We start from the raw sequence: 25,457 nt of genomic DNA on the forward strand, positions 1-25,457 counted from the left end.
CTTCTCTTTTGGTTCCTCAGAGCTTATGGGATCATCAGTAGTTGCCAGTAGTGAAACATTAGCCTTTTCTTCGTCAGAATCTTCTTCTTCAGATTCTAAGTCATCTCAGTTAGCCATCATCCCCTTCTTGACTTTGAAGAAGTTCTTCTTGGGCCTTATGTCCTTCTTCAGCTTGGGACAATCATTCTTGTAATGGCCTGGCTCCTTGCATTCAAAACAGATAACTTCTTTTTCCGAAGTTTGCTTCTTTTGACCAGATGAGGATTCGAGGCGACCAACAGTCCTTTTGAATCCTTTGAGTTTCCCTTGACCACTTTTCTTGTGTTTCCAAAGTCTTTTGACTCTTCTTGAGATTAGAGACAGTTCATCATTATCTTCTGAGTCTTCATCAGATCCTTCTGATTCTCCCCCAACTTGATATGATATAGTCTTCTTAGGCTTAGATTTTACAACAACAGATTTACCTCTCCTTTGAGGTTCATCTTCTTCTAGATCAATTTCATGACTTCTTAAAGAACTAATAAGTTCTTCAAGACTGGTGTTATTAAGATCCTTAGCCGGATTTAGAGTAGTTACCATAGGTCTCCATTTGTTTTGGAAGACTTCTGATAATTTCCTTGACATGATCAGCTGTTGAATACCCTTTATCCAGAACCTTAGGTCTTGAAAAAGAATCTGAAACCTTGAGAACATGGTTTCAACATTTTCATCATCTTCCATTTTGAAAGCGTCATATTTCTAGATTAAGGTCAAGGCCTTTGCTTCCTTTACTTGAGTGTTTCCCTCATGAGTCATTCTCAGAGAGTCAAAAATGGATTTGGCAGAATCTCTGTTTGTTATCTTCTCATACTCCATATAAGAGATATCATTGAGAAAAATGGTTTTGGCCTTATTATGATTTTTGAAGTCTTTCTTTTGTTGATCAGACATAGCACTTCTTGCTAACATATTTCCTTCAACATTTACTAGGTGAACATAGTCATCAACTACGAGATCCCAAAGATCAACATCGTAACCATGAAAGAAACTTTTTATTCTATCTTTCCAGTAGTCAAATTTTTCACCATCAAAAATAGGTGGCTTAACACTGTAATGATCTTTATCATTATTGTTAACAACGTTAGCAGCGTTAGCATCAACCATTGTTTCTCACACAACTGGATCGGTACTGAACACTGTGAGGTGTTGATAAAAACTTTTTATGAAAATCAGAATCAGAGTTATGATGTCAATTAAAGGTGTGAAAAACACAAGAATGGGTGGATTTGAATTGGGTTTTAAAAGTAAAATCTTTTTCCAAAACAAAAACTCTACTAACAAGTTAAATAATGAAGAGATAAAAACACAATGATTTTTATCCTGGTTCCCTTGAAACTCAAAGCTAATCCAGTCCACCCGTCAAGGTGATTTGCCTTATACACAAGGACTTAATCCACTATAATCAACAGATTACAATAAACATAAAAAAGACCATTCTTTGACTTCTCAAGGATCAAACTAAACCTTAGTCTCCTCAAGGATTCACAAAGAACAACTTTCTTTGTCTTCTCAAGGATAACCTCCTTAAGGAATCAAAAAAATAGTTTGAATAAAAATTTATGTGTTACAAGATGCTTCTTCAAAAGAATATATACACAAATGAATAATAAATACATAAAGAACATTGTATACAAAAGATGATAGTTTTTCACAGAAAATTAGCTTGTCAAAAACTTGTGTAGATCAACAGCGAGAGTTCTCCAAGTCTCCAATACCTGCTTATATAGTGTAAGCATGTGAACGTTGAAGGGAAAAATAGGAAAGGCTCCTTGAGCGGATGTCCATTGTTGGATGAGAAAGGAATAATACCACATACATCCTTTTGCCCACATATTCAATGAAAGGTGTGATGAATAGTACAGTTCTTGCCCATGAAATCAGGTAGTGGAAAATTTGTTCGATTTGTACTATGTACTATTTGATCACGTTCCAATTTGATCTTATCTTTAGATTCATTGGCTTATGATAAAAGATGATTGAAGCATGAAGTGAAGAAATAGAAAGCTGGATTCAGAAGCTTCAGAACCTTGGGTCAAAACCTTGATAGCATCAGTAGTCTAGCTTGAGTTCTTCAGTGTCTTTAGAATCTTCAGAGTCTTCAAAAACCTTAGTCAGAACCTTGATAATTCCAATCTTTTGTCTTGAGATCTTCAGAATCTTTAGCTACATAACACAACTTTAGAAGCTTTCCATTCTTCATAAACTTGTTGATCAAAGTCACATCCAAAAGTAAAACAACTAAGAGAACATTGCAACAATAACATAGTGTCTCCTCAGAAGTTTCTGATGGGTGAGATAACACAGAAGCAGAAAGAACATTGCATCAACAATATTGACGTCTTTCAGAACTTCTAATTGCAACGCAGAAGCGGATTTGGAATGCAAAGTTCGGAAACTAATGATGTTACACATCATATGATCAGAATCAAAATTGTTTGTTAAAGCTACACAATAACAAACCATTAGGGTACCAAAATTGTTCTCACACAAATACAACATTGTTATCATCAAAACTCAAGGTATAGATGCAGAACCAAATCTTATTCTAACAAACGGCTGCGTTAGTTATTTTTAATGAAAAGTATTAACATTTGCGTTCTACTGTCAACTTGCTTGTATGCTCGAGATGGGAGACTTAAGCGTCTATTTATTTGCAGTAGAATGGATGAACTCGGATCACACTCTAGCATTTAAACATTTCTTATTCACACATGGAGGCTTAAGCTTCGTTCACGGTAGAACAGAAGTAACATGTCCTTTCTGAAAAGGTTTTAAACTGAAAATGAAGCCCAAAGGCAAAACTGGGTTTGATGAGGTGAGTTTTCTTTTATTATGAAAAGAGAGTTATGATTGAAATCATACTAAAGTATATGAATGAAGGTGAACACGATAAGCAATTGGGTCATTCGTCCCGTGCCGAAAGATATTCAGAATAAGAATAGGAATTCTCCACTCCCATCCTTTCTCTATTACTTGAGACTCATGACGCACAATTTTCATCATAATTAATGAGTGTTGAAGTTGAATTTCCTTGCAACTTCCTGTGATGGAGGTTGTCTTTGAAGAAAGAAGAGACTTGACAATCACTTGAATCAAATTGCGATGAAGTCTATGAATAGAGGTGAATACGATGAGCAACTGGGTCATTCGTCTCATACCCAAAGATATTCAGAATGAGGATAGAATTTCTCCACTCTCACTCCTTCTCTATTACTTAAGGCTCATGACACATAACTTGGCTCATGATTGACAAGTGTTGAATCCACCTTTGCAGTGCTTGAATAGTGGTCCAATCTGTCTTGTACTGATTTGAAATGCATGAAGTCTTGAATCTTGATCTTGAAATCTTGAAGTCTTGTAGAGCTCATAAGATCCAGTATCCATTACAGCATGAACAAGTTATTTTCCCTATCAAGTGATCAAAGGTCTTTTTATCACTTGAAGAGGCTTGGGGAGTTGAGCACCGTCAAAGGATATGATTGATCAAAACGAACTTTGATCAACTGAGTCTATTAGGAAAAATCAGTTGGAAATTTATACACATAACAACCTAAAGGGTTAATCAAATCAATCAGAAGATTTCACAAGTCCTAAACTAGGAGAACATGCAAATCAGAATATTCTGAACTCTATGGATAAAATGGTCATTTTACACAAAATATACATTTAAAGGAATTAATTCTAAAAAGTCAAAATCTAGCCAAAACTAAACAAAACCTAATTATTTTCTATTTTAATTGCCATCATTTCTAATCATCTAATTATATCCTAATTAAACATAATTACTTCGCATGATAAAAAAATCAAGCTAAGCCTAATACTAACAAATGATCTCAATTTTACAAAAAAAAACATAAAAATCAGAAAATGAAATTATGCAAAAATCAATTAAGATTAATTAACACCAAAATGAAATTAATGTGGAAATAAATTAAGCTAGGGTATGTATGAACATGGAGAGGTGTGAATGAAAAATGCTCGGGCTTGAGCCTAAGCTACAAACAACCAGATCCGAGTCCAAGTCTTAATACACAAATCAGCTCCAAACCAAAGTTTCCAAGCCAAACAAAACAAAGCCTCGTGAAGCAGAAGAATGCTAACATCCACCATCGTTTTCACACTTCTCAGATGCTCACACTCTCATCTCCAAAATTCAAAACGCGAGCCAAAACACGCATATCCTTCTCCTTCACTTTCAATTCTAAGAAATCAGCGTAACATTGAATCCAGATTTACAATGTAACTTCTCCAAATCGAATCGAAACTGAAATCGAAAACTCCAAATCAATTTGTATCTTGCACGCGAAATCGAGGAGGATCGGAATCGAGGAGTAACGCGAGCAGATAGTGGATGAAATTGATAATTGGAGCAAGAAGACTTACCGAATCGGATTTCGGCACAGAGGCTATAGGTATTGAGTTCTCCTTCCCTTTCCTTTCGATTTCATTTTAGTTTCCTCTTTCTTCTTCTTGCAACTTTCTTCTATTATGTGAGTCGAAGAGAGAACTGGTGCTGTGAATTGTTGGAAAGCTTCTGGTCAGGTTCAGATAGATTTTGAAGATGATGAATGATGAGTGAATTGGTGAGAATCGAGAGTGATGAGCGAAAGTGTTCTGCGATTTTTTATGAGTCTGAGAAAAAATTGAGAGAGAGACTCGATGTGAGATGAAGAGTGGGATTTATAGGATTCTCAATCTGTTTCTAAATTCATTTGAAATTCAATTGTAATTCACATGAAACCCAATTATTAGTTACAAATTCATAAGTTTGTTAGAGTGAATATATGTTAGTTGGAATTCTAAATTGAAATGAAATGTACAAAATAAAATTTAACGAAAATGAACTTCGGTTAGTTATGCAGTGAATTGTATGTTGAAATTCTAAATTGAAATGAAATGTACAAAATGAAATTTAACGAAAATGAACTTCTGTTAGTTATGCAATGAATTGTATGTTGAAATTGGTTCTATAAAAAAATATGCAGGTGGACCCCATTTTTACTTTGTTATGCATTTGGCCGATCTGATCATATTTTGATTTGTTAAAATACTATGCAAGTGGGTCTGAGTTTGTTGGTGTGAGGTTTTAATATCAGTTGAGGAAGAAATGCCTACTGTGTTCTGCAAATTATGCAGGTTATTGTTTGGCTGAGCTTGATCGAGTTTAGACATGGTTTGGCTGAGCTTGATGGAATGCAATGGAGTGCCTTTGCTTGCTTGGAATCGATTTTTGGACAATTTCATTTGGGATTGAATGTTTTAATTTTGGAATTGGTTGAATGTTGTAATGACATTTGGATGTTAATTGTGAATGGAATTTGGTTTGAAATTGTAAATTGGTGGTTGAATTGTAATTGAAATTTGAAGGTTAGTTTGAAATGAAAGTAATTTGATTTTGGTTTAAAATGGAATTAATTTGGTGTTGGTTTGAAATGGAATTAATTTGGTTGTGTATATGAATGTTTAATTTAGAAATTGGATGGATGGTAATGAAGAATGTTCATGTAATATAAATGCTTATGGAAGAACCCATTCATGATTTTAATTCAAAGTGATTCAACCTTCCAAAATTGTGATTTAAATTCAATCAAATTTCACTTGTTTTATATAAAATGTTTCTATGGAATACTATATGAATGCTTACAATGTATGGAAATGGCTTAAAAAATGTTTTACATAGCTAATGGTTGATTAAAAAATGAAAAGAAGAAAAAAAGAAAAAAAAACGGTCCTTTTGGTGGTTTGACCAGGTTTTGGACCTGGTCACAGATCTGGTTCCTTGGTCCAAAAGAAGGTCCAACCTGAAAATGGACCAAGCATCGACGTTATGCAAAAACTAAATAGAACCCTAATTTTGATAATGAATATTATAAAATCCATAAAAACAAGCCTCGACGTTATGCAAAAACCAAATAGAACCATAATTTTGATCATGAATATTATAAAATGCATAAATACAAACCTCAGATGGTCAAGGATGATGAGTTGACTTTGGTCAACTGGTTGACCAAAAAGTCACCAGTTGACCAAAAGTCAACTTATGCCAAAATGATCAAGTTTACAACCCCTTTTCAATGCCATATGAAAAATGAACCAAATAAATGGAATATGGATAAGAATCATGAATGCAAGCTCATCTGTGACCAAATACATGGCACCAAGAATTAGGATTTATTAGGTCAAAGTTCAAAGTGTCAAGCCATAATTAAGAGCCTCAAACCAAATGAGTAATCATCACAAGTTATCCACCATTGCCATGAACCAAACTAGGGTTTCCACTCCCTCAAAGTAAGCCCCCAAGGTTCACAAACCTCGAGATCAAGAATTAGGGTTCATCATGGACTAAACTCCATAATCCAAACTCCAAGGCCTCAAGCATCTAGCATCTAGGATTTTGATGAATCCCAAATCCAAAAGTCTACCAAACAAGGAACTTGAACACCAACTATCCCTTATTAGAGTTTCAAACCAGACACAAAGCTCCTCAAATACGTCTCAAGCCAATGGGATTTACCATTAGGGTTTGGTGTGAAATGGACACCAAGATGCAACCTTCAAGGCCTTAAGCATCAACCATCCCTGATTAGGGTTTTGAAATCAAGTCAAAATATCGACAAGGTCAACAACAAGGTCCCATAAGAGCAAAATCAAGAATTAGGGTTGATATTCCCCTATGAATACCATGGTATAAACACTCAAGAATCAAGGCCCCAAAGGATCAAGAAATTAGGGTTTCACTCCACATGAGCAATACCACAATCTTCAAGCAAAATCCTTATTTTTACCAACCATAAACCTTGAATCTGTCCTGCTTGTTAGGTGTTAATCATGAGAGAATGATGCACATGAATGAAACATGAGTGGGTATAAATGAACCTCAAGTTGTGAGTTAGATGAAAATAAAAAGGTGGAGGGAAAATTTTGGGGTATGACAGTGGGCTACACTGACTCTAGTTGGTATGGTGATGCTGAAGATAGAAAATTGACAGTAGGATATGTGTTTATGTTATGTGGTGCGTCAGTCGTATGGAGTTCGAGAAAGGAACCCGTGGTAGCTTTATCATCATGTGAAGAATAATACATACCAGCTTCGCTATGTGCATGCCAAGCAATGTGGATTATGAATCTAGTCGAAGAAATTACATGGAAGAATCATGGAGCAATGACCATGAAGATCGACGACATGTCGACTATCAACCTGACGAAGAATCCGATAGCACGCGGAAGAAGCAAACACATCGAAATGAGGTTTCATTACTTAAGAGAGTATGTAGAGAATGGAAAGTTGAGCATGGAGCATTGTAGATCAAAGAATTAGATTGCAGATATAATGACAAAGGTTCTGCAGGTCGAATTGTTCATGAGATTAAGAACAATGATGAATATACATAACTTAGACACAATGATTTAGGTGGTGTGTTAAATATGTAATTCTTTGTGTCAAAGTCAAAGTAATATGTTTGTATTCGACTAGTATCGAAATTAGTTTGTGTCAAACAATCTGTATTTGCTATATTTTACAGAAAGTCAAATATAGCCTGTCGAAGGATGCAGTCGAAGCATATAGTCATCGAAGGAATCGACAAATTCAAAATAATTAACTTAGCTTAGTTTTAGTTGAGTTAGTTATTTTTGTGATTACTAGGAGTGCAAGTAATCTCATTTATAAATAGAGATGAGCTATATTTCATTTTAAACAAGTTTTATATTAGTTTTGCATTGTGTAGATTCTAAAATCACAATTGTGATTAACACAAATTATAACAAACACTTTGAGTGCAGTTTGCACAATAATATACATTCATCTTCTTCCTCCATAAATTTCTATTTTCTCTCACATTCAATTGTATTGTTATCTTCTTTCAATTCTTTGTATAGTGTAGAATCATCTTGCAACAAAGGAGTTGTCATTTGACCTGAGTAAAGGGTGAAGAACAAGAGGCGTGATCAATAAAAAAATATTGTTTCTTATTCATAAAGATCAATTCAGATAATTTCAAGATTTGAGTTTTCCCAACATATTCCTCTTTATAACAATCTTGTTATTTAATCAGGACTTCAGTTAAAATGAATTTCGCTATCTCGTTATCAAATGGCCATCTTAACTTCATTTACTTATGAAATTTGAATATCATAGCCAAGTTATGTTGGTTAGGGAGACTAATCTATGAAATTCAATGCAATGCTCTATTTTATCTTTGAATTTCCAAAATAACGAAAAATTGAAGAAGTAAACCAGGGTGATTATGATTATGCGGTATGAGCTTAGGATGGTACTTACATTATGAGGATTTATTGCTTCATTTCCATGTAGTTTAAGATTTTCTAAATTTCCCCTATTTCCTCCATATTTTCTCTTTTTCTTGGTTGCAAAGATTTTGGAATATCTGGTTGCTAAAATAATTGTTTTGGTTGGATCTTATCACCCCCTCTCCTACTTTAAGCAAAATCTCAATCTTAACAACTTTGTTAAATAAAAATAAGTCTTTATTTCTATAAATATGTAGAACTCTTATTTAAAGATCTTACACATGTTGGAACAAGATTTGTTCATGCCCTTAAAAGATTTTGATGATAAAAAATTATTTAAAGAACAATTATTAATGGTTATTCTAGTGTGTAGGATCAAAAGACGTTAATCTTGATACAAATCAAGTTAATCACTTATAAGAACCATTAAAGAGAAGCAATGTTGTTCTGAATCTTCTGAAGAATCAGAGCCAAAGCCTTCAGACTCTAAAAAGTCAACTTAAGTCTTTCGAATGACCAACCTTATTCAAATATCAACAAGATTCTAAAGACCGGAGCAATTTGAAGCATGCAGAATCTGTCATAAGGAATGACTCTGAAACTTTTGAAGAAGCGTCATCAACAGTTTTGAAGATTCTACTTCAAAGGATTATTGTCTATATCAAGTCAACAACTCTGAAAGTGTTCATCCATATTAGTTTTGATCAAGACTCTGATATAAGACAAATTCAGAACCTGTGAACCCAAGACTCTGATATAAGGCAAGTTCAGAACCTGTGAACTCAAGATTCTACTTCTTATGTATATTTTTCTCACTTTCAACACATAATAATACACACCTCAATCACACAATTACATATATATATATATATATATATATATATATATATATATATAGGATACAACCATTCAAACATCTAAACCTAAATCCTATTGGAAAGATTCTAAAAGATAAAAATGAAACTATTTCCTCATTAAATGTTGAAAGTAGAAAACCAAAAAGAAAAAAAAAATTATATTTAGTGGTTGGCAATCTGTGTTAGAAGTTGCAGCAGCTATGACTGATGCTCCTTGAAATTGAAATTCTGGAAATAATCAATGTCCTTTACAATCCCTGCATAATAAGCACTTTTTTTATAAGTGATTACTTAACCAAGTCATGATTGTAGGGATCAATATGTTGAAGAGAAAAATATGGCAACTTGAATGCAGAAATACACGCAAGACATGCTAGTGTTATATGATGATATATCGAATAACAATAACTCACCTGTTCAAATTAAGCAGCTATTTCCAACTAACTAAATGTTTAATGGCTTCTTCATTTTCAATCTCTGCGTTCGTGAATGTTAAGGCTCGCTGTAGCTTCCTAGGTGAGAACAACTCAACTTCAACGATATATGTAGCAGTCACGGGTCTGTGATCTGATAATTTAAGCTCAGTCCTTCTGTAACTCTGTAATTTCAATCCTTTTCCGTATGAGAGAACACGATCACACCTGAAACGAAAAATTTATCAACACCTCAAACACTTACATCTAGTAGTTAGATTTAAGAACAGCCATAAACTCTTTCAAACTCCAAAGAATCTAGTGGTACTTAATTAAATAGATAAAACCGTAAAAATAAAAGCATAGGATTAGAAACATGCAAGAGTTTTCTGCTAAATGAAAGCATACCATGCTGGTGTACGCTTTGGAGCCTTTGGGTCATTTCCGTAGTACTTGTCTGAATTAACCTCGTATTTATAAGTCGGTGGAAAATTTAACACCCCTTCTGACCATCCAACAAATGCACCGTTCTCGATTTCTCGCATGAGCTGTCACAGTAAGATTTCAATTTACTAATCCGCTTGATGAACTAGCAACTTGAGTTCATTTATTGAAGTTTAACCTTTTCACATTTCATACAGCATGAAACAAATTTTTTTTTTACAGAATACTATCATTTCACAAAAGTTTAAGCCTAAATGGTATGATTTCAATCAGCTCGAAAACACCGGAGTTATAAGTTGTGTTCTAGATGAATGTTATTGAGCAGTACATACAATAATTCCTGTAGTACCTGATCTTTTTCAGCCAATTTCGACCACTGTTTTTTCGAGATAAGAGCTTTTGTTTCCACATCTGATAAGTTGAGACGGTAATTCAAATCACCCAACCAAATTATTCTTCTGCATATAAATTATAATTGGTTAAAAAATTGTATAACAAAACATTAGAAGACGCAAATACAATAACAATACAAACACGAAAAAAGTTCAAACCAAGTGAATGAAACACAAGTAAGCAAACTACCCATTTCACTGAATAATGGTCTGCATTTCTTTCCAACAACTTTAAGCCGATAAAATGTTGCAATAATAACATTGTAAACCTTTCGATATATGATAAAAAAATAGTTAAGCTATAAGATGAAGAAACAAAGAACTAGAACGCCAGCACATGAGGCAACATATAATGTGTAAAAACGTACAACAGTTCTAAAGAAGTAAAATAACAAGTCAATTTGTTATGGTTATTGAATTTTGCACTCACTCGTGGTCGAGGATTCCTTTTGGAAGCCCAACATAAGAAGGTGAATGAAAATGTGTTCTGCGCAGTATTTCATGAACATCATAATTTCGTTTAAGCTCGTCTCCTTCCTTTTCCCCGGATGTAAGGTGTGTGCATATAAAACAAAAAAGTGTCTGATATATGGACATGCTGACAGATACTGATCCCTGGAAAGTCGGAAAAATTGTTATAAGCTCGTGCAATAATGATATAGAACACTAAGCGAAACAGATAGGGAAAAGGGAATATAGTTTGAAGAAAGGGAAAATACTTTGTTACCAATATATCCCATAATGCCAACACCTACGGTTGAGACCTTTAAATTGTGAACGTGTTTCCGTAAACTCCGGCGAACCCATACGGTGATGAAAACTCCGACCATTTGCTTGCTAACAATCCTTACATATGGAGATCTTCTTTTCCGCTTTATTAAAGCTTCAAGGTCAATTTCAGGAAGCAAACCCATTCCCGGCATTTCATCCATAATTGACTTGAAAGCATTATATGTTTTGAATGATTTTAATGACTTAAAGGATTTGAATGATTTAAAAGAAGTCGGTCTCTCCAAAACTCTCTGAGATACTAGATGTAATGGAGGCTCCGGCCAACTCAAGCCAATCCTTTCAGATCCACTTAGCATTCTGGTTAGTTTTTTGGTCTTTTGGGAAATTGAAGCATCCCAGTTTTCTGACGGACTTTGCGGCCAATCGAACTTCTTTGGAAAAGTATATTGTCTTCTATAATCGGTGACAATTGGGACACTAGAATTGGCACTATCAGTAATGTCAGAATCCAGTAAACTGGTATTCATGATTTTGCTTGTAGTACTACCATCAGGAATATTCTGTGATTCATCCAAAGGATGGACTTCCTCGCCGATGTCACTATCACTTTCGAATAATATTTCTTCTTCTATATCAGGGCCATCATCTGATGGCTTAAATTTTGATGGAGATGGAGGGTCACTGAAACATTTGGTCTTCGTTACTGAAGGTTGGACTCTATTAAGTGCTTCCCGAATAATATTCTCCCATTTTGAAACAGGACGAGTATCTTCAGCACCAAAAATATTGCCGGGATTTAAGGGTACAAGCTCTTGAAGACTGCAAGTGTAAGGCATTCATTCAATCAAACAAATCGAAAAAGTCTAGATATGCATGAAATAGAAGTTATTAGAGAATGGCATCATATCAATCAGTTTCTGTGCAATCTTGAAAGTGGAGTAAAATATAATTTTATGATTCGGTTCATCAACACATATGTAGCCCCGACCCTTCACATTGAAGGTATGTCTGGTGTCCTACGCCGACACATGTGTTACGTGTCAGTGTCGTTTCAGCCGCCTATGTATGTGTCAGTACTTCAAAACACATCATCTTATCATTATGCACATTGATAACTATGCTCGGCAACAACCGGTAGAGAATTTACCCGAGGACATAGATGTCAGCTGGTTCATCGACACCGAGCCACTCGTCAATATCTAGGTCATCAGGTGGAAGCCTTCCTCCAACATTCCATGTCGCAGCACATACCCTACGAGTCACATAAACACCATAATCAAGATATGGGAGGCTTTGACTATACAACCATATAAACTGTGCTCTTCAAACTTTCAAAAAATTGCAATAATTTCCATCTCGCGATTGTTAAATAAACATGGTAGTAGTGTCTCACCTCAGTTCCTTTGTGTTAATATACTGAGATCTATAAGTCGATGACTTCTGTTTCCTTAACCTTGGAACAAAGTCTGCAATTCAATAGAAATTTAGGATACTATAATGCAAGTCAATCAAAAATTGCTTGTAAGCAAGTCCAACATGCTAAGGCCATATTTTGCTTATATTTGAGTCGATACTTATTTACAATTCAGTACACCTATGATATAATTTAATGCAGAGACCGAATTTTACATCTTGAGTTAAATGTATAAAATCACGTGCATCAGACAATAAATTAGAGCTTAATTAATGTATGGAAAAAGTCACCATTTGATTCAGGTGGAGCATCAACACCTGTGCCATCCATAAACGGTGATTGTCTTCCCCATACTGCATAACACACCAAACTCAAAATGAGACTACAACAACCGATTCCAAATGACAAAAGAGCTATAAACAATCTCAGTTCTCAAATCATTTGACAAATGCATTCTAAACTTTCGAAACTATCACTCAAGTTCGACCCTATTGATAGAATGATTTTTTACGGGGAAATGGTCTCTTTCCTCGGAGATACTTTTAGTGGAAAAAAGAGTAAAAAGCCAAATTAGTCCTTGAAATTGTATCAAATATATACTCCCTCACATTATCGATATTCAAAAAATGATCCCATAAATGGCCAAAAGCTTATCAAATTCGTCTCTCCGTTGATATTTGTAGTGATAAGAATGACATTAAATTCATAATATCAGCAGGGTAATCTTTGAGGGCGTGCAAGGCGGACTACCACATAGGGTCCAAAATTTGTCAGGGTTAATCCATGGCTAAATAGGCCTCATAAAATATGCCAAAGTTAAACCCTGGTTAATAGAGCCCCTGAACTGTGGATAACTTACACATGACCACCAAAAACTTAAGATGACCCTGAATATCAGAATGAATTTGAAACTAAGTGAATAATGTCATGATGTGTTTGATAACAGATCCGAGCAAAGGTACGAACACAGTTAAAATTTCACAACTCCATAGATAATTTTGAGGTATTGATAAAGGTTGATACAATACAAGACTACAATTTCAAGAACCAACTTGAAAATTTTACTAAAAATAAAACTTTCCAAATTAACAATTTAAGTGAGTAGTAACCTTCATTTTGTAAATAATTTTGAGGATCATCTTGATCATAATCCGCATCATCATCTTCATCTTCAGGATCAGCACTATAATCAGATTGACTGCTACCAATATTAAGCCATTTACGCATAACCACTCTTGCCCAAAAAAGCTGTATGGAGGAGCAACCCAAACAACACAATTCAGCCCATGTTCTCTGCAATTTTCTTCACTTTCCCAAAATCAACAAACCCCAAAAACCACAACAACAATGCACAAAAAAAAAAGAATAAAAGTAAAAAAACTAAAATCCTGTACCTGTTGATGATGATGTGAGTGTGACCTTTTCTTCATAACTGTTGAAAATTGGCATGAAAATTGAACAAAATGTATTGATTGAGAATTTGGGAGATAACAACAACAAGAAAAACGAGAAGAATGGGGGGTAGTTGAAGATTGAGGTTTTGACTGGGAAATTTAATTCAGTTTTTATAGAGATTCTGGAAGAAAAATAAAAATAAAATGAGTTTATACAACTTTTTTTTTATGATAATGGATTCAAAATATTTAATTAATTAAAGAAATTCGGTAGTGGTCGGTCCCAAACATTCTATTTATTTGAAAATGAATATTTATTTATCTCAAAATAATCAAATTTTTTTAGTTTTTTAAATAAATACGACAATGGGTGTGAGGTCTGAGTTTCAAATAATATTTATATGTTAAATCATTGTTAGTCAAATTTTATGAGTAAATACTACTAACTCCTTTTTTTTTATTATATATCATTTTAAAGAAATATTTTGTACCATAATATAAGTCGTTTTATAATACCACTAAATTATTAGTCTTATTTTTTTATTATATTCTTTAATATTTATTATTCTCTCTTCAATTATGTTAATTTGTAATTGTGGAGAAATCATTATCGTAATATAAGTCATTTTATTATTCTTTAATATCAATAATGAAGGATGATTTTGTAAAATTCTTCATAATTTATCTTTTTCATACCATAATTATTACATTTCTTAAACGTACGAAAAGTCGCATTTAAATGTTGATAATCATTCGATAAAGATTAGAAGAATTTGATATAAAAATCATTATCGTAAAACTATAAATAAAAATAAGTTTGTTTTTACGGAACTCGGGACTCAATTATTAATAATGTTGTGACGGTATAAATGTGATTTTTTTGTCGATCGAAGAGAATTCAACTGAATATTTGTCGAGTGAGTAGTCTTAATTAAATTAAATTTTATATTTATGATGCATTAATATAAAATAATAATAATAATTTAATAAAAGTAAATTTTTAATCTATATAAAATGATAAAATAGTTAAATTATTTATGGTCGGAGAGTTTTTTTATTTTTTAAGAAAAAAAATTGTTAGTTATGTTAGCTTAGTTAGAAATAAAGGTGTGGTCCAACTTTACCTTTTTGAAGTGCTTCATACACGGTTGTATATATTCAACTTTTACTCTTAGTTTCTTTGGACTTTTTTGTGTGTGGGGAATATTTTAGGAAAAATTTAATTGAATTTATTTTCTAGATTTGACCCATGAAGTGGAGTTTAAAGTAGGTTTAAACATGCAAGTGATTAAATTGTTTGGAGTTTATTTTAGTACATTTATGAAATTAAACACTTAACATAGAGTTTAGCATCATAATTCATAAATGTTCTTAAGAATAAATTAAAACTTTATACATTTATTTGTTTGAAATTTGATGTATCAATTAGGTTATCTTGTACTTTATTTAATAAATTTGTTTTCTTATTAAAAAATATTTATAATAAATATAATTGCAAACTATTTTTTTTAAAATATTTAATTTGTCACACTTAAATATTTAATTTGTCATGCTTAAATAGATATGAATTTAACTTTTTTATAAAAGAAATAGTAGAGTTATTGTATTTAATAAAAAAATTAGTTTAAAAGTTAATTATTAATAAAAAATTAGTAATATATTATTAAACAAAATTAATGAATAAAAATTTACTTTTGTATTAAGTTGATGATTCTTCTTGTTTGTATAAATTGTACTTAAAAAAAGTGGCTGAAGGATAAGCAAGTACACATCAAACTTGACCTGTTTGTCTTCAACATTCTACACATCAATCTAACCTTTTTGATATTGAAGAAAGTTTGAACCTCCTAAATGACCTAAGCTATTTGTCTAAGACCCTAGTTGTTGACAATAATTCATTCTAGGCCCACTTCAATCTTACTTTTCTACATTTATTACCAACAAAACATTCTAACTTTTTACGATAAGAAAAACCAAGCATATGTTGGAAATGCGTGAGAACTTATTCCATTTATTCTCTCTCACTTTATATATATATATATATATATATATATATATATATATATATATATATATATATATATATATATATATATATATATATAATAATAAAATAAAAATTCCAAAACAATAAAAATAAAATCTTTACACAAAAAATTTTGTTGGGAGCGGATCTCATAATACCTGTTAAATAAAAAATTTAAACCAAAATAAAATGGAGAAAACATGGATATATTTTAGTTTGATTCAAAATTAAATCGAACTAATGAAAATCGAACGAGTTTGATTTGATTCTCAATTTTAATTTTTAAAAAACGCAAAATACATGTGTATAATTATCTCATGTTTGTTGGTCTATGAATTGTTGGTCAACACAAACACAACACTTGTGTTACCTCAATTTACTTATTCTTTTTACAAATCATAACAAACCATAAAATAAGATTTGTCGGTCACGACAAATATTAAATTCTGATATTCACCATACACCCTAAATCATGTAGCTCAACGCCTCCATTTCGGTCGTCACCACTAGATCCACTCACCAAAAAATTTTACACTAACATTTGTTTTGGTCGTCGATTTTATGTTTAACATTTAAGTAGTTAGTTTTTATTTTTATCTATTTTAATATCGTGCTCTTCTAGTATTGTTTGAAAATATATAGGTTAAAGAAGTTTCACATTACTTAGTCTTGTAAAGGAAGAGTATTCAATACTATAGAAAGGTTTTAAGTTTTTCATTACAAAATGCACCAAATAAAAGTACTATAAACTTGTATTTTTTTGTTCTCTTATACTCTTGTGTTAGAATATTGTAAGTTGTAGTTAAATATTTGTTTTGGGAGGATATGAGTGCAGTAGAGGTCTCTAGTGGTTGATGATAAATTATGTGTTCTTACAGTATTATTCTCTGGTTCTCATTTGACAACGAACGTGCTTTTTTTTCTTCCGGTTTTTTAGTTTTCACGTTATGTAATTGTGTTGTGATGTGTTTTTTATTTTTGCTTTGATTGGTGGAGGAGCGAGAGTTTGAGAGAATGTAAGGGACTGACACTTATGAGAGAGAATGTTAGATGCAAGTGTGAGTGATTAAGTCTCACATCTCATATGAATGAGTGGAACATTAAATTTATATGAGACTTATCTTCAAGAGTGGTTTGGATGTTTTCTCCACCATCAAGGCCTTCAAGGTCCCTATCCTCCCCTCAAGTGCGTTTATCATCAAAGAGGTTTTGTGAACTCCTCCAAATGGGATTTGGATCAAGTGCAATGTGGATGAGGCTTACACTGAGAATCCTTCTTCTGCATGTAATGGACGAATCTTTAGAGATAGCATATGCCTTTTTCTTTTAGCCTTCACATAGCCTTTAGATTTGAAGAGTGCTCTATTATGTGAATTTTGTGTTGCTCTTAGGTGTATCGAGATTGCTAAGGAGTGTGGGTGGTCTCAGCTTTGACTCGAGTCAGACTCCCTCATTAATGTAAATATATATATATACTACTCCGTATCAATTTATAAGTAAAAATCCAATATTTTACACTTATTAAGAAAATTTAAAATTTGATGTCTTTTTTGAAATATGTTTTTTGGAAAGATGTAAAAACAATTTTAATTGGTTGTTGTTTATGGAGAAAAGAGAGAAATCAAATTAAAAGCATTTTATATTTATTTTACCTTGGAGAAGATGAATTAGAATAAAATAATTAGATGAAATAAACTTGATGTTTTTTTTCTTATAATTTGTAGCAAGAAAAATGAATGTTTTTTTCTTATAAATTAGTATGGAGTATATATATATATATATATATATATATATATATATATATATATATATATATATATATATATATATATATATAATATATATATATTAATAATATATATAATATATATATATATATATATATATATATATATATATATATATATATATATATATATATATATATATATATATTATATATATATATATATATATATATATATATATATATAATATATATATATATATATATATATAATATATATATATATATATATATATATATATATATATATATATATATATATATATATATATACTCTTATTCTAACCTATTTCCACACCTATTGAAGATTGAGACAAAATGTTTGAAACCAACTCATCAATTAAGATAATCGATCCTAACTGAAAAACAAAGCATATATATAACCACATGTTTCACACTTTACCACACCAAGATGATATAATAAAGAATAAAATGCAAAAGCGTAATTATGTCACTTAAGAAGCAACTAATCGCACTATCATTTCTTTATATTAACTTTCACAATAACAATCAATCCACCAATAAGATGAGTTAAATCAAAAGAAGCAAAAACACAATTAATAATATTATTAAGTCTTTTGGTGTAAAGAACAAAAAATACAATATTAAATTCTTCTAAAGTCTTTTGTTTTCTATAATTAAACATATAGTCTAGAACCTCACTAGTTAAAAATATATGTATACAAAGGCCAAGTGGAAACACAGCCAAGTGGAAAAATATGAAAGATGAGAAAGTTAGTTGAAAGCCTAATATTTATTTATTTTTGTGTAAAAAAATAGTTGCATATAATAAATCGGACAATATTCATAAATTAAATTACATTAAATTAAAAAATTAAACTATTTTAACGTTAATGAGTTGAATAAAATATTAAAAATAATTATGTTAATCAAATTTAAATTTAAGAATTAGATTAAATTGTTAAATAATATTTTTAAAGTTATTTGATTTTTTTAATAAGTATTAAAAAATATTGAAATTTAAAGTTTACAAAAATATAATTTTCTAAAAATCAATAAAAAAACGTAATTATTTTTGTGAAAATATAAGACAAATATTTATTCAGAAAATAAAAAATGAAAAAAAAAGGTTTTTGAAAAAAAAACGGAAAAAAAAAATATTCTGCCAATGGATTAAGTCAAATCTGGAATCTACCCATCTTTCAATCATTATTAATGACATATCTCAAAGGCATTTTAAGTGTGGAAGATGGGTCAGACAAGGAGATCATTTATCTCTTCTTCTCTTTTGCTTAGCAGAGGGGGTCATGAGTAAAAACATTACTAATTTGGTGAATCAAGCCCACTTGGATCCTATTAAGGGTTCAAGACAGGTTACATTTCCCTCTCATATTTATTATACATATGAGATATTGGTATTTTGCAAAGGTACTAATTCAAACATTCAAGCTATAATCATACTATTATCTAATTATGCTTCCATCTATGGGCAAAATTGTAATTCCTTTAAGTCTGTCATTTTTGTTGGCGGAATGAGTCCTTCTAGAACATATCACTTAGAAAATAACACATGTTTCAATAGGGGTAGTCTTCCTTTCACCTACTTGGGCATTCCCATTTTTAAAGGATGGGCCAAGGTCTTCCACCTGTACTTTGTTGTGACAAGTTAGTTAGTAAGCTCGTGGTATAGAAAGTCTTTCTTCTCTCCATTGCATGTAGAACTATGTTGGTGTAATATGTGGTTCATGTCATGCTTACTCACACCATGTTCGTATACTGTTGTTCTATTTTCCTTTTGAGGCGGATTGAAAAGGAAATGAACTTCATTTGGGGAGGAGATATCAATAAGAAAAATCTTGTGAGTGTTGCTTGGAAAATATTATAGGCCTAAAGATATTGTAGGGCTTGTGATCATGTCTCTTTTGTACCTTAGTGAGGCTTCGAGCCTTAAGCTAGCTTGGGAGATGGTGAACTCTCATGAAGACTAGGCATGTATTATGAGAGCTAAGGTGCTGGGAGACATGTTACTATTAACTATAATATCCCTTATACTATTTGGGAAGGATTTAAAGTTGAACTGCAAATCATCAAGAATCACTCATGTTAGTTGATAAGGGATGGCAAAAGCATATTTGTCTTGAGAGACAATTGGTGAGTGATCATCTTGTTAATTTGTTGGAAGCTAACCTGCAACACTTAATCAACCTTAATGCTAAAGTGTCAGACTATTTGCAAAATCAAGTCTGGATTTTTCCTACATCCTGGAAGGATCTTTTCCCCTTTTTGGAATTCAAAATGGAAGTTACTCTCTTATTTCCTTCTGAGTGTAAAGATGAAATCATTTAGTCTCCCTCGGGTCATGGCTCATTGTCCCTCAAATAGGTCTATTATTTCAAGCAATAAAATGCCATTGCAGTGTCTTGGGCTCAAATCATTTGGAGTTCAGACATTCCTCCCTCTAAATCCCTCCTTGTGTGGAGGCTCATGCACAAGAAGTTACCTAAAAATGACCAACTTCATCTAAGAGGCATGTCATTTCCCTCAGTTTGTTCTATTTGCAAATGCTCTCCTGAATCAACATTCCACTTATATTTTAGTTGTGAATTTGTTGTAAAGCTCTGGATTTGGCTTGGTTTTGTTATTAGACAAATTATTCCTTATAAGTCCATGGAGGATCTTTGGAAATTTTGTAGTAGGCCTAAAACCCAAAGCCCCATTATTATTAAATCTTCCATCATCCATTTGATTAATGCTATCTGGCAGACAAGGAACACCATCTAATTTCAAGATAAGTCTTGCCATTTTAGTTCTGTTTGCAACCTTATTTTGGCATGTACAAGAGCTAATATGAGGCTTAACTTCAAGGGTGGTTTGGATGTTTTCTCCACCATCAAGGCCTTCAAGGTCCCTATATGTCCCCCAAGGGCGCCTATCATCAAAGAGGTTTTGTGGACTCCTCCGAATGGAAATTGGACCAAGTGCAACATGGATGAGGCTTATACTGAAACTCCTTCTTTTGTAGTTAATGGGGGGATCTTTAGAGATATCACATGCCTTTTTCTTTTAGCCTCTGAAGAGCCTTTAGATCCGAAGTGCTATATTTTGTGAATTGTGTGCTTTTCTCGAGTGTATCGAGATTGCTAAGAAGCGTGGGTGGTATCGGCTTTGGTTCAAGTCAGACTCCCTCGTTAATGTAAATGTGTTTGTGTCTGTTAACTCTGAATAAGTCCTCTGACAACTTAAAAAATAAGTTAGGTGTGCCTTTTATTTTTTAGATTTATCTCTTATTGAAAGGGTTTTCACCTATTCCCTCTCCTTTTTGTGTAGGCTTTTAGGATATATTTGATTTTAATAAGAAAAAATTTGTTTGAGAAAATGATAATTTAAAAATATGTTAGCATAAAATAAAATTATTATTACAAAATAAATGAATTATTCGAAAAGAAAAAAAATTCAAACAAATCAAATCAATTAATTTAATATTTTATCCATTCAAATATTTTTTAAACTAAAAATCAACCCAAATTAAACTATTATACTCTTATTCTAGTCTATTTTCACTCCTATTAAAGATTGAGACAAATTGTTGAAAAACAAAGCATATACATAACCACATGTTCCACACTTTACCACACACCACGATGATATAATAAAGAATAAAATGCAAAAGGCGTAATTATGTACGTAAGAAGCAACTAATCGCACTATCAATTTTTTTATATTAACTTTCAAAGTAACAATCATAGTATAATCCACCAATAAGATGAGTTAAATCAAAAGAAGCAAAAGCACAATTAATAATATTATTAAGTCTTTTGGTGTAAAGAACAAAAAATGCAATATTAAAATCTCCTAAAGTCTTTTGTTTTCTATAATTAAACATATAGTCTAGAACCTCACTAGTTAAAATTAAATGTATACAAAGGCCAAGTGGAAACACAGCCACAAGCAAAACTTAAATTAACGAGATAATATTTTAAAGGAAAAATATGAAAGATGAGAAAGTTAGTTAGTTGCAAGCCTTATATTTCTTTATTTTTGTCTAAAGAAAATAGTTTCATATAATAAATAGGACAATATTCATAAATTAAATTACATTGAATTAAAAAATTAAACTTTTTAATCGTTAATGAACTGAATAACATATTATAAATAATTTCTTTAATCAAATTTAAATTTAAAATCAGATTAAATTGTTAAATAAATTATTTTTAAATTCTATTTGATTTTTTTAATAAAAATTAAAAAAATATTGAAAGTTAAATATAAAACAAAGATTTATTCAGAAAATAAAAAATGTAAATTTTTGTATATATAAATAAAACAGGAAAAAAGATTTCTTTAAAAAAAATTCAGAAAAATAAAAGTTAATTTTTATTTGAAAAAAATTAATTAAAAAATGTTAGAAAGTAAAAAACAAACGAAATTCTTTAATTTTTTATTTTCAAAAATGAAAAATAATACTTTAAAGAATTATTTCTTTTAAAAAAAATAAAATATTGTTTTTCATTAAAAAAAATTCAAAATTGGATTTAAACAATTTAAAATATAAAATTGATCTATAAAAACAAATTAATCCTACATCAATTTATGAATACAAATTAATTATAAACTGAATTGAAGCTACTTTAAAATAAATAAATGTTTTTTATTAAAGTAATTATTAAAAATTCAATCTCGATGTTAAAAATTTCATAAATTTAGAATGTATATATTTTTAGTTTAAAAATTATATATTAATTTGATTAGAATCTATAATTTTTTTATTTACTTTTTCAACACAAACTTTTCAACTTATGATTTCACTTTAGATGAAATATTTCAAGACAAAAATCAACAAGAAAGCAAATTTGAGAATATATACGGAAATAAAAGGTTTAAAGTAGATAGATTAACTTTTTAGCTTTTTTGAATTTATATTTCACTTTAGGTGAGAGAATTTAAAATATAGTTAACAGTTTTTTTCAATTTTTATTTTGTTGTAGATTTATTTTATATATGTCTTCTTTATATTTGATACGTCACTTTATATTTTTAAATTTATCACATTAAATGTAAGACTTTTACTATATTTTTCACATTCATATAAAAAAGTATACAGCCATAAGCCATTATGAGCAGGGACCTAGTTGGAAGACTTGGTTGGAAGGGAAGACAAAAATATTGAGGGAAAAGGCTGGTTGGAGGTAGATGACTTCTTTGGCCTTTAGCATAGAATCATCTAATTTGTTGACAAAAACGAAAATGAAACAAAAATTGTTTGGAATTTTGTTTTTTATAATAACTAAATTAAATATACATTACAACCATACCTTTTATTTTAGAAAGAAAATTTGGATTTTATTTATCTAACTAAAAAAGATATCGGCTGATTATAACATTTAATATCTAGATGGTGCATATTAGCAATATATAATACCAAAAATAAAATTGGTGATAATTATTCTAGTATACCAAAAAATATCTTGATAATAAAGTGATTTATATATAAAATCCATTCTCTTCAATTTGAGATATTGTTTTTTTAAAGACAAAACTATAAAAGAAGAATTTTCACACACACACATATATATATATATATATATATATATATATATATATATATATATATATATATATATATATATATATAATATATATATATATATATATATATATATATATATATATATATATATATATATATATATATATATATATATATATATATATGGTGATGCTTCATGTCTAAGGAATGTGACCTATAATTAATTTCCAACAAAGCACAAGTTTTTTTTTTTAAATACAGAGCACAGGGATTTGAATTCAAATCATACATCATAATATTAATAACAACCTCTTAAGGTGGCAAATAATGCATGCATGTGATGTTATATGTTACACTAATATTTGTCACGAATGCTGATTTTATATCTATACTAGATCTAGTGGCCTTTATTTTAAAATTTTACCTTAGATTCTTAGATTCTATATGTTGATTATTTGTGGGAATTAAAATGTATACCACATGATAGGGGCCCAATTGTGTGGCTAACAAACAAACAAACAACTCATAACCACGGTCATACCAAATGTTAAGCTTTGGCATTTACATACATCTTTGTCACTTTCATATTTATCCAATTATATTGAAGGCATGTATTTCATTTTTACTTTTATTTTTATTGATATATGTAAACTATTGTTATATACATATTCATTACTAATATATAAAATTTAAATATGATATTTTTAGGCCATTTGGTTTGTTAAAAAATACATATTGAAAATAAATATGTTTTAGAATATCCATAAAAAGAATAATTTTTGAAATATATTAAATAATAAATATATCTAATCCATATATTATTTAATATATTTTTAAAATGAACTTTTTCTTAGATAAGCACGTTTTATACTCTCTTTTTTTTCCTTTTTGTAAAAGGATATTTTGGAAAATAATCTATTGATATTATTCTTCCAAAATCTTAATTAAAAAGTGCATAAAAAGTTTGGTTATCATTAAATTAATTTCTTAAATTCTTACTGTTTAAATATGATATTTAATGTGAGAGTGTGTGAGTGTAATCAATTTGGTAGGTCATACATACTGTATAGAAGACATCATTGTGAAGGACCACAAATTGATAACGATTTAACTTGTTTGAGGTGCAATTAATTCAAATTTTATAGTCTTTGTTTGGTACGATGGATTAATCCCAATTAATTATGGCGGTGCCTTATTATTTTCTTCTCTCTTGCCGTGGCTTAATTATAGTGACGGTGGTTTTAATGTTATTTATTCTAAAAAAATTATATATTTTTTATACAAAAACACTGAATGTGCTAGTATTACTCATAACCCATTATAATAGGGTTTCAACAATTAATATTTTTTTAATTTAAACTATTTAAGTTAGACTCTACTCAAATCATAGAGTTAAAAAAGAATCTCTAAATATAATATTACACACAACATAAGACATTGAGACATTGGGAAGAAATTATTTAGTGAAAAATGCAAAGCACTTATTTGCTTTCAATAATGAGAAAATATTCTAAAACATGTAAATTAAATAAATAGAGATTGATTATATATACTATTAGCAATGATGATGAAGAAATAAAAGAGAAATAAAATGATACCTTTGTTGAGATTATCCTTTTGTTGATGTGTTTCCTCCAAATTACTACAATTTTCTTCTTCCATGGAGAGGCTCTTAATTTTTGGAGTCCATGTTTTTGCTTAGCCTCTTGTTATGTTAGGACAATTGAATTGTGAAAGTGTAATTAAAAGTTTCTTGACTGTTATATAAGATAGTGGAGGAGGTGCAATATTTCTCTACCAATGATGATACATGTAGTGGATTTGAGGCATGTCGGTATATACATACGTGTAAAGGGATACAACTAGCTAGTGGCATAACCGCTGCCCATCATATATTTGTATTTGGATTCCCATCCTATTTTTGGATTTCAATTCTTTACTTTTGGTTGACTTTAAGCCAGAAAAATGACAGACCACTGTGAAAAAAAATGAAGTGAAAAGATGGGGAGAAATGAAGGATGAAAAGTATTCGCATATTTAAATTTTAAATTTGATTTATTTTTTTATTTTTTTAAATCAAAAATTATATAATATGATAACTTAAATTGTTTTTTATTGATCTTATGACCACGATTGTCTTTGAGTTACAAATATTCTCAAGAGGAAAATTTATGTAGAGGTTAAGATAAGATAAAGTCTTTGAGTTCACCAGTATGTCATGC

General features: G+C 30.5%; 1 protein-coding gene and 1 long non-coding RNA gene across 7 annotated transcripts; one reads left to right on the forward strand and one right to left on the reverse strand.

The window, feature by feature from the left end:
- The first annotated feature begins 4,007 nt into the window (after window positions 1–4,007).
- On the forward strand, window positions 4,008–5,450 carry LOC127128037 (uncharacterized). The gene is made up of 2 exons (XR_007805631.1): window positions 4,008–4,451; window positions 5,176–5,450. It is a non-coding gene; the product is annotated as an uncharacterized LOC127128037 (long non-coding RNA).
- Window positions 5,451–8,513: 3,063 nt separating this feature from the next.
- On the reverse strand, window positions 8,514–25,010 carry LOC127128044 (type IV inositol polyphosphate 5-phosphatase 3). Of its 6 annotated transcripts, none has more exons than XM_051057307.1 (12): window positions 24,834–25,010; window positions 13,936–13,973; window positions 13,651–13,789; window positions 12,832–12,894; window positions 12,521–12,593; window positions 12,275–12,379; window positions 11,115–11,946; window positions 10,826–11,010; window positions 10,353–10,461; window positions 9,968–10,107; window positions 9,560–9,787; window positions 8,514–9,403 (listed from the first exon to the last, which is right to left on the reverse strand). In XM_051057307.1, exons 1-11 carry the CDS (start codon window positions 24,895–24,897, stop codon window positions 9,577–9,579), a joined length of 1,959 nt encoding a protein of 652 aa, XP_050913264.1. In that variant the 5' UTR covers window positions 24,898–25,010; the 3' UTR covers window positions 8,514–9,403; window positions 9,560–9,576. The 6 variants fall into 6 exon arrangements, with proteins under 6 accessions (XP_050913264.1, XP_050913258.1, XP_050913273.1 ...); XM_051057301.1 differs by having other exon boundaries at window positions 13,651–13,834; window positions 24,834–24,988; XM_051057316.1 differs by having other exon boundaries at window positions 13,651–13,834; window positions 13,936–14,117; window positions 24,834–24,959.
- Between the last annotated feature and the right edge of the window lie 447 nt (window positions 25,011–25,457).

The sequence above is a fragment of the Lathyrus oleraceus genome, chromosome 1 (genome assembly GCF_024323335.1).
Source record: "Lathyrus oleraceus cultivar Zhongwan6 chromosome 1, CAAS_Psat_ZW6_1.0, whole genome shotgun sequence".
Lineage (NCBI taxonomy): Eukaryota > Viridiplantae > Streptophyta > Magnoliopsida > Fabales > Fabaceae > Lathyrus > Lathyrus oleraceus.